Here is a 13847-nt window from a genome sequence, read left to right as displayed (position 1 = left end):
AAACAATGTATACAACCCATTATTTTAATTACTCCATGAGAAACATCTTTAATTCCATGGCCCTTAGCTTGTTTTAACCATGAAAAAAACATTTTTTCTCTCCTATCTCCCACACCACCCACAACTGAATATTGTGGGAGAAAATCATACATTCATTTTTACTAAGGTGTCTGACTTTAAATTCTTGATCATAATCTTAAATGGCTGTCAGCTCTAGAATGTTTGCTTTTCTACTCTCCAAAGTGACTTATTTCAGAACTTCTGTTTTTGTTGGTGGTGGTTTTTTTTGTTTTTGTTTGTTGTTGTTGTTGTTGTTGTTGTTGAAAGAGTGTCATTCTGTCTCCCAGAGTGCAACAGTGCAATAGCAGTCTCAGCTCACTGCAACCTCTGGCTCCTGGGTTCAAGTGATTTTCCTGCTTCAGCCTCCCAAGTAGCTGGGATTACAGGCGCCTGCCACCTCGTCCAGTCCAGCTAATTTTTTTGTTTTTTAGTAGAGATGGGGTTTCGCCATGTTGGCCAGGCTGGTCTTGAACTCCTGACCTCAGGTGATCCACCCACCTCGGTCTCCCAAAGTGCTGGGATTACAGGTGTAAGCCACCATGCCTGGCCCAGAACTTCTCTTTGACGTACAAGTTAATACGTGCTCTTCTCTAATCCATTCAGCTCAACATCTTGCCTCATAAATTATTGAAAAGTAGAATTGGTCAGTTAAGAATTCCTCTCTTTACACCTTCAAAGCTCCCAATACATCTGCTTCATATTTGATCTCTCAGACTATTCTTCTTTTATATTGGAAGTGTCACTTTTTCTATCAAGAGCTAATTCCTTCCCCTGTACACTGGATCTTAACTCTTCTCACTTGTTCAAAGACTTTATTGTTTATATGTTTTCACTTAAATATCTTTACTTCCTCACCTCCTAGATGTCATAAGCCATCCATAGTTGAGCTTCTTCATCATAGTCTTCACCAAGCCCCAAACTGCTCTGGCAACACCGTCAATGACTTCCATATTGTTTCTTCCAAGGGTTCTTATTTCTTCTTTTTGTAACCTCTGAGCAAAGGTCAATCCTATTCACCGTTGTCGTTTTTCTGAAATACTTCTCTTGGCATCCGCAATGCCTGGTTTCTTTTTTGCTTCATTGAACACTTGTTTTTGCATATAGAGTATTCTCCACTTGCTTCATATCAAAATGTTGTAATATCAAAGGGCTCTCAGTTATGGATCATTTTATCATTGACCCAAATTTATGTCAACAACTCTGACTTTAATCCCTTAACTCTAGACCCATAGGTCAGATTGTCTGCTTAATAGCTCTACTTGGATACCCTGGACACTCACCTCATAAGTTCCTCGTTTAGTCTTTGCCATTTCAGGAAATAGCACCATTGACCTATTTCCTTATGCCAAAACCTGAAACTTCTTTCTTTCATACCTTAATGTAGTTTACCAGCAAATCCCACTGAATGTTTTTCCAAACATGTCTTTAAAGTTTCAGTCTTATAGTTTCACACAATCGCCTCCCACCTGTTCTCCCTGTGTCTCTTCTTATCCCCTCTATTCATTCTTTATGTATAATCCAGAGCAGTGTTTTTGAAACAATCACATCATGTCATTTCGGTGCTTACTCTCTTCCAGTAGCTTCCCAACATTTAAAATACAATCCAAATTTCTTACCAAGACCAGTAAAGCCTCAAATGAGATATGATGTTTTCCTGTCTAGAAATAATACCAAGCCTACTAATAATTGAGGAACTTTCCAATCATTTTCTCTGCCTTGAATGTTTTTCTTCCAAGTCTTTATTGACTTTCATTTAATCAGGTAGTTCAACTGCAGCCCTTCAAAAGGCTTTTCCATTCATAGCAGCTGATAAAATAGTGATGCTCATCCTCTACCAGTTACTTTCACATTACTTTGCTTTGTTTCGTTTTTCACAGCAGTTATTTCTGTTCAAATTTATATTGTTTTAGAATCCTCTTCTTTCCTCTCCAAAAATGTAAGCTCTACCAGTACATGTGCCATGTCTGACTGACTTGTTGTCCTATGCGTAGTACATTAAAACAGTGCCTAGTATGTGGTAAGTTTTAAGTACAATTGTTGAGTGATTGGAATTCAGGGTGTGTCATTTAAAAAATATATGCATGGTTATATTGTCATAGAAAAAGCATCTATGTTTTTTCTACTTCCTTTTCCTCCTGTTATCTCATAAAAGGTTGAAATAGAAGTACTCTGCCTATCCTTTGATTTTAGAAAGAACAACTCCTATAATACTATAAAAAATTTAATCAAGTACTTAAGTATGACCAAGCCCTCTGGATTTGTGTACATCTTAATTATTAGGTCATCTTTGCCACTTCTTTCTGGTTTGGGTTTCTTTTCTGGTTTCTGGGTTTCCAGTACTATTCAATTATGAAACACCTGTAATTTTTAACTAATTGAATTAAAAGTTGAGTTATGTGATTTCTGTTATCTGAATATGTTAATGGTCTTTAAAACATGTTTTTAGAAGTATGTGTTATGTTGATTTAGACCTAGTCTGAATGTGAGAATGGGTATGATTGGGTGATATATATTTATTTTCTTTTTAGCTGCAGGTTATACAGTACAATATCAAGTGAAAATGTTTATATTGCCAGAGCCCATTTACCTTCTCATAACTTCAGTTTATTTTTTAGGGTAGTATTCTAGAAGAACAATTACGAATGTATCTTCACTGTTGTTTGACGCTTTGTGATTTCTGGGAGCCAAACATTGCAATTGTTACCATTTTATGGGAATATTATAGTAAGAACCTGGTGAGTGAATAGAATATGATTTTGCTCCAGGAATTTTAATAATTTGTTCATATTTGAGGAATTTCTTTATGGTTTAATTATGAATAGTTATGGATTTTTCTTAAAAAGTTAATTTTTTTTCAGAGTAGATTGGAGTAGCTCATGAATAGTTTTATCTTTAACATTGTCTGTAGAGCTTTGTCATAAGGGAGACAGCATTTGGTATCCTTTTTCTCTTCAGAGCAAGTGTAAACAAAGTAGCTAAAATGTAGCAGATATTTATAAAATCTTCATTTATAAATGTTTCTAATAATAATTGGTTGCTCATGACACATTGAACAGGCACTGCTGTCCTGAGTAAGAAACAATCCTGGCATTTGAGTAGCTTATAGGCTAGTGGGTGGGAATACATACATTGTGGGAAAAAGGTTGTAATTGTGGAACTCCAGAGGAGGGGGTGTCTAACCTGGTATCTGTATTTGTGGAAGACTTTATGAGGTCATAATTTTTGAACTTGGCTTTGGGAATGAGTAGAATTTCCTAAGAACAGAAGAAAAAGATCCAGGCAGAATGAACAGTATAGACAAATACATGGAGATATGAAAAAGCTTGGTCTGTTCCTACCATGTCAATGGTTCTGAATGATAGGCCTGGGGTAACTATGGAGAGACTGAAGATAGGAGACTAGAGAAGGCAGTCTGGGACTAGACTATGAAGGGTTGAAGATAATGTACAATTAATTCTGGTTTATTCAGGAGACATTAAGTAGCAAGGATGTGACTTAGGTATGTGTTTGAGAAAGTTTTTTTTTTTTTCTATAAGTGGTGTAAATGAATTGGGTACAGACGAGTTAGTGGTTTATTGTAGTTGTATGAGCAAAAATACTATCGCTGAGAACTGAAATAGGGACAATGTATTTCAAAAGGAGAGGGTGAGTTTGGAAGATTAAAATTTTAAAGGTAGATTTTAAGGATTTATACCTTGTGTATAGAGAGGAGATTGAGAGGTGTATAGAACCTCTCAATCAAAATAGAAAATGGTAATGGAAGATTTACAAGTAAATAACAAGTTTGGATTTGTGGATAATGGAGCTTACTAAAAAATTAGAAAAATACCCTTCTCTGAAGCATAATTTTTAGGCTAGTTGAGAAATGACTGATTATAATCCTGAGGCAGGATATGTACAAGGTGAGTCTGGGGTGTCTTGTCATACCAGAAACCAGGGAAGGTATCAAAATAAGCTAGAGTCATGTCAGAAGGACACAGGAGCCAACCTGAAGGAACGTCCATTGCCCAGAGAATGGGAAAATTTGAGCATAAGAAAGAATTATGACTGCAGTGAATTAAAACATATTAAATATGTTTAAATCTCTGAATTTATGCTTCTTTGTAAAAAGTTATTCTGGAAAAAAAAAAACAACACCTAATTCTGAAAACTGTAAAGAAAATACAAACTATATTTTAGAGTAATCAAATTTCTGATGAACTAATTAAAACATGATAGAATTAGAAGTCACCAGTTTGTACATTTAATGAAATAAGGCATCTGGGCAATGATCATCAATGCTACTAAAACGTTAAGTTAAAGGCTGGTGGGACCACTAAAATGGGTGGACCAGGTTGATAATCTGACCAATCTTAACATCACAAAAAGCCAGAACTTATGTGCCTTTTTGCTAAATGCAATAGGAACTACTCAGTACTACTAATGAAAGATTCTTGCCAAAAAAGTCAACATGAATCGGATAAAACCTCTAGATATAGTGACCAACTTACAGAAAAGATAGGGGATAAAAGATTAAGTAACACTAGAGCCATACAAGCAGCTAAATTTAGAACATGGGAAATTTTATACAACAAATGACCTGATATTAAAAACAAGTGGTATAACAAAAACATTGGGAAACAAAGAATCAAAGAGCCAAAAGTGCTGTGCATATCGCTGAATGCAATGTGTGGATTTTGTTTGTATCCTAATTTGGACAAATCAACTGTTAAAAACACATTTTGGGGACAATCCAAAATTTGAACACCTCTTGATGCTCTTCTTTCATGGAATTTTTATTTTAGGGGATCATGTTTATGTAGTTTTTGTGATGAAGATGAGTCAGACTTCTGATGAACCAACTAACTGGGATTTGCAGCTTACCATTTTATTTACTGAGAGACTAATAATTATTTTCTACCTTTTTTCCCCCCTTTTAGAATAGTTCCTTCAGTATTTCTTGGCTTCCTTTTAAAGGCCTTGCTAATACCATGAAGTCACCCTTGTCGATGCTTGAAATGGTGAAGACTTGCTGTTGCGATAAACAAGATCAGGATCTGTATAAATCCAGCAGTAGTTATACAATTTTTCTTTGCATTCTGGCAAAAGTTGTTAAGAAAGCAATGAAGAGCAATGGCCCTCATCCTTGGAAACAAGTCAAAGGAAGGTATATGCAGTATCTTTTGTCATGAATGTGCACTAATATCTTTGGATAAGTGTTACTCTTTGTATTTTGTTAAGTTTACTTGGGGCTAGAGTCTTAATTAGTTATAATGTTACTATGTAATCCATTATATGCATTTGATTAAAAGTTACAGAAACAAACATCTTCAGGTTGCACATTGGTAGGTGATAGTTTCAACATATAAAACTTTTGTGTTCTTTGAGCCCAGCAGTTCACAAGCACTGTTTTTTTTTGTTTGTTGTGTTTTTTTAATGAGAACTGACCAGAGATAGTAGAACCAGATAACTAATGTTCTCATTTGGGAACTATGCTATTTTCATTTCTGATAAAATAAACTGTGGTCACATTAGTCCATTGTTTTCTTTCTCTCTCTTTTGAGAGTTTTGCTTGTTCAGTGAGTACACTTTTAAATTGTCTTTCTTTTTTCTACTGCCTTTGCCTGTAGTAGCCCTTTTCTTAGCCTTCTTTGTGCAATACACCACCATCTACCACTTGCTCATATTATTTGTTGAGACCTCTCAGGGAAGAGAATACTAGGTAGGGACTTCTCAAGAATCACTTAATGAAATTCCTGTTTGAGTCCCACAGTGAGTAATTCTTATAAGCGCTTGGTGATATGGTTTGGATTTTTTATTTATTATATACTGTTTTAAATGGCAGCTTCTTTATTAAATCTTCAAGAATCACATGGCTCAAACAGTTTTTTTCTTTTGTTCTATTTGACAGTTTGTTTTTGAATCTTAAGGAATTTTATGGAAGACATAATACTCAGAACTTTATGGCTGAAAGAAGTCATTGGAATTTATTCAATAACAATTCTGTTTATTAGACACATACTGTATGTCAAACACTATAGTGGAGATAGTAGTAGATGATACAAAGATAATTAAACAGATCTTTACTTTTAAGAGTTTGTCAGCTTTCAAGTAGTTACTTATAAACATTTAACTCTCATGAGCATTACTCATTTCTGTCCTGAATAAACCAGTTATAGAAGTTGCAAAACTTAAGGCCAGGTGTGGTGGTTCACACCTGTAATCCCAGCATTTTGGGAGGCTGAGGCGGGCGTATTACTTGAGATCAGGAGTTTGAGACCAGTTTGACCAACATGGTGAAACTCTGTTTCTACTAAAAAAAAAAAAAAAAATAGCCAAGCGCAGTGGTGCATGCCTGCAATCCCAGCTACTCAGGAGGCTGGGGCAGGAGACTCACTTAAAACTGGGAGGCGGAGACTGCAGTGAGCCAAAATTGTGCCACTGTACTCGAGCCTGGGCAACAGTGAGACTCCGTCTCAGAAAAAAACAAAACAAAACAAAAAAACAACTTAATTTGTAAGTAGGAATTCAGATGAATTGTTTTCAATTCTAATCCCTTAATTGATGAGAGAAAAGTATGTCAACTATTAACTATATTATTATCTAGTGTATTAACTATTGTGTCAACTATTGTATTAAATAGTATTGATGAGAGATTTTTATATGCCTAGTTCTTTGCAGGTGGCTAAAAATAATTTTTCTAACACCTTGCATTGTCTAAAGGTATAGGTAAAATAAGAACGAGTCTTTGTGAGGGGTGCAGGGAGAGAGTTTAAGGATAATTGTTATGTAAAATTGTCCTGTTAAGATTTCTGTAAAAGCATATCACATTGTACTTAAAATATTATATATTCTTTCTTATTTACTAATAAAAATAAGAAAAGAAGGGTGATGGGGGACTTGAATAAAAGGAAAAGCCATATACTATATGAAAACATTTGTACTGTCTTTGGGGAAAGCCATTGAATCCTTTGATTCACTTACAGGTGATTTGCCTCATCACTGGGAAATTTCAAGGTAGGGCCATTATGTGAGTTTACTTTCTAAGTAAACAAAGTGACAAGGCAGCATCAAAATGAAGAATTAGCTTAAAATTTAATGAGATTGTCATAAGCATTGAAGCACATTTTAAGAGATACAAGTTTTTGTGAATGCAACAATTTTATTAAAGCATTTTTAATGTTTTACAGGATATATTCAAAATTCCATCAAAAAAGAATGGAAGAACTAACTGAAGTTGGTCTACAGAACTTTTTTAGCCTTTTTCTACTGTTAGCAGCTGTTGCAGAGGTAGAAGATGTTGCAAGTCATGTTTTAGACCTCCTGAATTTCCTCAAGCCTGCTTTTATAAGGTCTCAGAGAGCCCTCATTTGGAAGGGTCACATGGCCTTCCTCTTGATGTATGCCCAGAAAAATGTGGACATTGGTGTTTTGGCTGAGAAGTTTTCATGTGCTTTCCGGGAGAAAGCAAAGGAATTCTTGGTGTCTAAGAATGAGGAAATGGTACAGAGACAGACTCTCTGGACACTTCTTTCCATATACATTGATGGTGTTCAAGAAGTGTTTGAGACCAGCTATTGCTTGTATCCTTCCCATGAAAAACTGCTTAATGATGGCTTTAGTATGCTTCTGCGAGCGTGCCGAGAATCTGAACTTAGGACAGTATTGAGCTTTCTACAAGCTGTTCTGGCCAGAATCAGGTATGGTTTTCAGTCATATGCTAATTTATGATTTGTTTTATATAATCACTTATGTGAATTTTATGTTAAAGTTATATGTATATACACATGCACACATATATACAAATACACATGAAATCCAAATGTAGAGGAAGGGTTTAGTTTTCTACTACATGGGCATAAATCACTATAGGTTGAGTATATCTGTGTACTAAAATGCTTTTATATGAAATGCTTGGGACCAGAAGTGTTTTGGATTTTGGATTTGTTTAGATTTTGGAATATTTGCATATGCATAATGAGATATGAGATATTTTGAGGAGGGGACCCAAGTGTAAACATAAAATTCAGTTATGTTTCATATATACCTTATACACATAGGCTGAAGGTAATTTTATGCAACATTTTGAATAATTTTGTGCATGAAACAGTTTTGACTGCAACCCATCCCATGAGGCCAGATACAATTTTCCACTTGTAGTGTCATGTTGGCACTCAAAAAGTTTTGAATTTTGGAGCATTTTGGATTTTGGATTTTCAAATTAGTGATGCTCAACCTGTAGTTTTCAAGCTGTTTTGCAAACAATAGCTTTTCAAAAGAAAGGTTATATGCAAACACAAGATGCAGAACTAAACTCAAGAGCAGCTCTAGTGCAGTCTGAGAGCCATGCTTTCCCTTAGCCCTTCCTTCCCCTGCTACCTCTCAGAAAAGTGTATTATTACCCAAAGATACGTTACAGATATCTGAGCAAGATCATGAGCTCATGTCTGAGGTGGCTTTTACTGAAGCATTTGTAATTTTGTGCCCATAAGGAATCTTTGGCCACACTACACCATTTTTTTTTTTTTTTTTTTTTTTTTTTGAGACGGAGTCTCGCTCTGTAGCCCAGGCTGGAGTGCAGTGGCCGGATCTCAGCTCACTGCAAGCTCCGCCTCCCGGGTTCACGCCATTCTCCGGCCTCAGCCTCCCGAGTAGCTGGGACTACAGGCGCCCGCCACCTCGCCTGGCTAGTTTTTTGTATTTCTTAGTAGAGACGGGGTTTCACCGTGTTAGCCAGGATGGTCTCGATCTCCTGACCTCGTGATCCACCCGTCTCGGCCTCCCAAAGTGCTGGGATTACAGGCTTGAGCCACCGCGCCCGGCCCCACACCATTTTTAAAAAGTGACTTTCTTTAAATTTTTGCAGCAAAGTCATAGCCTTAGCTGCGTCAAATTCTTCGAAATAGACCAGTTTGCTCTGAAATTAACATAGAGAATTATATTAATAACATCAATCACCTATACAAAACTTACTATTTTCAGATCCACTGAAATTATGCAGATATGTTAAATACACTCAGACACAAACTTGATGTGGATAAGAACAATGGTTATGATATTTATTGCCTTTAGGCCCTTTTCACATAGCAGTTTTACCTTTGAAGTACATATTCTTAAGAAGTTAAATACTACCACTCAGTATAGTTACTCACTGTCACAGAAAATGATTGTATTTGAAATCATGTCCGAAGATAACAAACAGACTGCTTCCCTCCTCCTAATAATCATGTTACAAATTTTGCATCTGTTTTTCAGAGGTACTAAGCTTGGCAGGATTTCCAAATTTTGGAAATTTATTCATTATCAAATTTATTTCTATTACTACCTTAATTTTCTTTATTCTACGCTGTGTTTTCATGGCAGGTTTTATACTTCTTCCAAATGAAAACTTTGTTTTATTTCTTCAGTTTTTAAATAAATGTTAAGTAATTCCCTGTGCTTCTTGGGAAAATTAGAAATTTTTACATTTCTAATGTCAGTTTTGGTTTGTCTCTGTGTATTTGTCTGAATATACAAAACAAGAAGGAAGAGGAGGGTATTAGTCTAAGCCATCCTGGTGATGGAGAACTATAGTCCCCAAAAGACTTCAGAGCATAGGAATAAGAAAGGAAGAAAGAGTATGGACATCTTGAGAAGAGGCAGTCATGGGAAAAAAGTGGCAGAATCCATATATCTTTCTGCCTTTTCTGTTGAAGATAGATAAGTCCTTTTTAATTCTTTTTAATAATTATATTGCTTCTTACATAGTTCTTTTTTTTTCCTCAAAGGTTCATATCCTACAAGTATTTTAAATTTAATGTGTTAATGAAAAATTTCTGGCAATCTTTGGTTTTTATTAAAATTATCTTTATATTGTTTTTGTAACATATTATCATGGTAGGAATGGGGGAGAAAAGAGATATAAAGTGACAACTACATTTCTCTCCTCAGCTTCACTTCTTCATTCTCTAGTTCAGTAGTTCCCAACTGGGAGTGAGTTTTTCCCCCAGGGAACATTTGGATGCCTGGAGACATTTTTGGTTGTCACAACTAGGGGAACAGCACTGATGAGGTCAGAAATGCTGCTAAACACTCTACAGTGCTCAGAACAGCTCCTACAACAAAAAATTATCTGAACCATCTTCAGCAGTGCTAAGGTTGAGATACATTGCTCTAGTTCTAATCCACAGAAATAAAATGGTTTCTATAGAACCTTCCAGAAATCTTCCTCTTACCTACATACATATATATACACACACTATATATATATACACATATATACATATATGTGTATAGAGAATATATACATATATATTTTGAGACGAAATATCACTCTATGCACCCAGGGTGGAGTGCAGTGGCACCATCTTGGCCCACTGCAACCTCCGCCTCCCGGGCTCAAGCAGTTCTCCTGCCTCAGCATTCCGAGTAGCTGGGATTACAGGAACGCACTACCACACCCAGCTAATTTTTATGTTTTAGTAGAAATAGAGTTTCACCCTGTTGGCCAGGCTGGTCTCGAATTCCTGACCTTAGGTAATCCACCCGCCTTGGCCTCCCAAAGTACTGGGATTATAGGCATGAGCCACTGCGCGCAACGGTATATTTAAAACACAAAATAGATGATCTTTGTTTTGTAACTTCCTTGTATTAATATTTCCTGAACAACTTTTCATGTTAAAACATGAAAACCTACCTAATTCTGTTAAATGACTACTTACTGTTTCATTATATAGATGTGCCAAACTTTATCCAGTTGCTAACAATGGAAATGTGTATTGTTTACCAGTTTATGTTTATTTAACATCTTTATACATGTATTTCTGTGTACTTGTGGAAGTATACCTGTAGATTAATTCTTAAGGATGAATTGGTGTATGCACATTTTAAATGTGAATAGATGTTACCAAATATCATACCAAAAAAACGCATTGTACCAGTTTTTTTGTTTTTTGTTTTTTGTGTTTTTGAGACCGAGTCTCACTCTGTCGCCCAGGCTGGAGTGCAGTGGCCGGATCTCAGCTCACTGCAAGCTCCGCCTCCCGAGTTCACGCCATTCTCCTGCCTCAGCCTCCGGAGTAGCTGGGACTACAGGCTCCCGCCACCGCGGCCGGCTAATTTTTTAAAAATATATTTTTAGTAGAGACGGGGTTTCACCATGTTAGCCAGGATGGTCTCAATCTCCTGACCCCGCGATCCGCCCGGCTCGGCCTCCTAAAGTGCTGGGATAACAGGCATGAGCCACCGCGCCCGGCTGATTGTACCAGTTTTTACTCTCATTGATAAATGTATGAAAAAGCTTCCATTCTCATTTTTAGATCATTGTATGGAGTGTATTTAGAAAAGCATTCTAAGATAAGAAATAAGGCTGGGTGCGGTGGCTTAACGCCTGTAATCCCAGCACTTTGGGAGGCCGAGGTGGGCGGATCACGAGGTTAGGAGATCGAGAACATCCTGGCTAACGGTAAAACCCTGTCTCTACTAAAAATACAAAAAATTAATCAGGCATGGTGGCGGGTGTCTGTAGTCGCAGCTAGTCGGGAAGCTGAGGCAGGAGAATGGCGTGAACCCGGAAGGCGGAGCTTGCAGCGAGCCGAAATTGCGCCACTGCACTCCAGCCTGGGCGATAGAAAGAGGGAGACTCCGTCTCCAAAAAAAAAAAAAAAAAAAAAAAAAATAGTTCGTGACCAGCCTGGCCAACATGGTGAAACCCCATCACTACTAAAAATACAAAAGTTATGGGCATGGTGGCGTGTGCCTGTAATCCCAGATACTCAGGAGGCTGAGGCAGGAGAATTGCTTGAACCCGGGAGGGGGTAGTTGCAGCGAGCCAAGATCGCGCCACTGCAGGACTCAGTCTCAAAAAGAAAAAAAAAAAAGATAAGAAATGAAACACAGAAGTTTGTTAACAATGTCAGTTGAAGCTTGGTAGTAGACGAATTAGACTTATTTTGAAGGCTGGATAGGCATTCAAAATAAAAATACAAAGAAAGCAAAAAAGAGAGAAACTCTTTTCTCTATTTCACATTCATTCACCAACTTCATCTTATCTTGAATCTCCTAACGAACTTTTCTTGGTACGTAATTCTTTAAAAGTAGTAACTAGAAACACAAGAATAATTCTTATATTCTTGAAAGATTTAATGCTTATAAATACTGTCTTCTTTATTCTTTAGTAATCCTGCCATCCCTATTTATAGGTGAAAAAAATGGAGACATGGAGATTTTTTTGTGGCTTATCTAAAATAACACATGTAAATTTCAGAACTGGCACTCAGACTCTTAACCCACTGTTACACAGCTGCCTTCTTAACATTAACTTTTTAATTAACTTATTTAATTTTCTTTTCTTTTTATTTTTACAGGTTTAGAGGTTACAAATGCAATTTTGTTAAATGCATGTATTGTGTAGTGGTAAAATTTGGGCTTTTAGTGTCACTATCATCTGAATAGCTTATACTGTCTTTATAAGTTTACAGGTAACTAAATCAAAACTAACCATACCACTACATTTAAAAAAAAGAAAAAAAAAAGAAAGACTAGTGATAATTGAATGAATGAAATCTGCAAACTTATTTGCAAACCTGAAATTATTACTACTATTTGTATAATTCTGAGTGCTTTTGCATTTTGTTTATGCTACAAAAATTAGGGTAGTTGTTTATTGGCAACTTTTGATTACTTTGTTTTTATTATTTTGCAAGTTTTTTTTTTTTTTTAATCAGTTGGAATAAATGAGAGGTGTGGAGACAAGTATATCACATTTTATTTGTAATAATTTGTCTTTGATTTTTTAGCACTATTCCAACCTTCTAAATTTCACTTCTTGCGATAAAGACAAATTTTTGCTCCTTAAATTCAATTTAGTAGAAATCTTTTAGTATTAAGGCCAAAGTTATTTCAGGAGTGTTGGAAAAATATTTCTTGCAAATATATTGTAAGTTATGATGTATCTCTGTTAGTCTATGGGACACTATTCAGAAGTACAGAGGTAGAAATCAAAAAAGGATGATGAAGACTGACAATTATATAAAATAACAGTAAGTTTACATTGATAGGAAGAGTTTCTTTTAACTGCACCTGGATTCAATTTGTAGTTTGCTATCCTCTGGGGTGCTAGTAGGTGATAGGGGGTTGTGCTGTTGGCCTTCAGGATTAGCCTATGCAAAAAGGATTAGATGTTTATGTTGATAACATTTGATTCCTTGCACAAATGTCTGTTTTGGTTTTGTCATATGCTTTCAAGTATGATTGAAAACAATTGCCATAAAAAACCCATCAAATCAAGTTCAGCTTATATTGCCCAAATCAGCAGTTTTAACAGATAGAAGTATAAGGTCAATGTATGAATAAAAATAGTGCAGCAATATGCAAGTCTTTGTTAATGCTGGTGTATTTTAGGTACTAACATACTCTAGTAATTTGCAAACATTACTGTGTGTAATAAAAGGAACTGTGACTTGGATAGGTTCATTTTATCCCATCAATTTTTAACATTTCCCAGGCAAATATTATCAAGGCCGTCCAGCTTTTAGTTTGGGATTTATTGGAGTTGGGCCCGAGAGATCATTCAGGATTATTTACCTTAAAAGTAAAGAAAGAAGGGAGGAAGAGTAAGAGAGGAAACAAGAAAAAGTTATTTAAGTATTCAGTTATGGAGATGTATTCCTAATTTCTTAATCCCAAATCTGGAACTTCATTGAAGATTTTTTGATAGTAGTTTTTTAGATGTGCCATATACTGTTAATACTGTTAGGTCAAAAATATTTTGGATAGTTGCTAAAAATTAAAGCATAAACTCCCCTCCCCGCCTTTAGTTAAGAACAGAG

At 36.0% G+C, this 13847-nt stretch overlaps 1 protein-coding gene across 11 annotated transcripts in view; it reads left to right on the top strand.

The window, feature by feature from the left end:
- The window catches only part of MMS22L (MMS22 like, DNA repair protein), a 159217-nt gene that overhangs the window by 45706 nt on the left and 99664 nt on the right, over nt 1–13847 (top strand). For all 11 annotated transcript variants that reach the window (XM_017958125.3, XM_017958128.3, XM_021936805.2 and 8 more), the window contains 3 exons: nt 2676–2795; nt 4980–5206; nt 7230–7739. In XM_017958125.3, the coding sequence (XP_017813614.3) occupies nt 2676–2795; nt 4980–5206; nt 7230–7739 (857 nt within the window). The remainder of the gene's footprint in view (nt 1–2675; nt 2796–4979; nt 5207–7229; nt 7740–13847) is intronic.

The sequence above is a fragment of the Papio anubis genome, chromosome 6 (assembly GCF_008728515.1).
Source record: "Papio anubis isolate 15944 chromosome 6, Panubis1.0, whole genome shotgun sequence".
Classification (NCBI taxonomy): domain Eukaryota; kingdom Metazoa; phylum Chordata; class Mammalia; order Primates; family Cercopithecidae; genus Papio; species Papio anubis.
The sequence above is the reverse complement of the archived record's forward strand: the minus strand, read 5'-3'. Positions and strand labels throughout refer to the sequence as shown.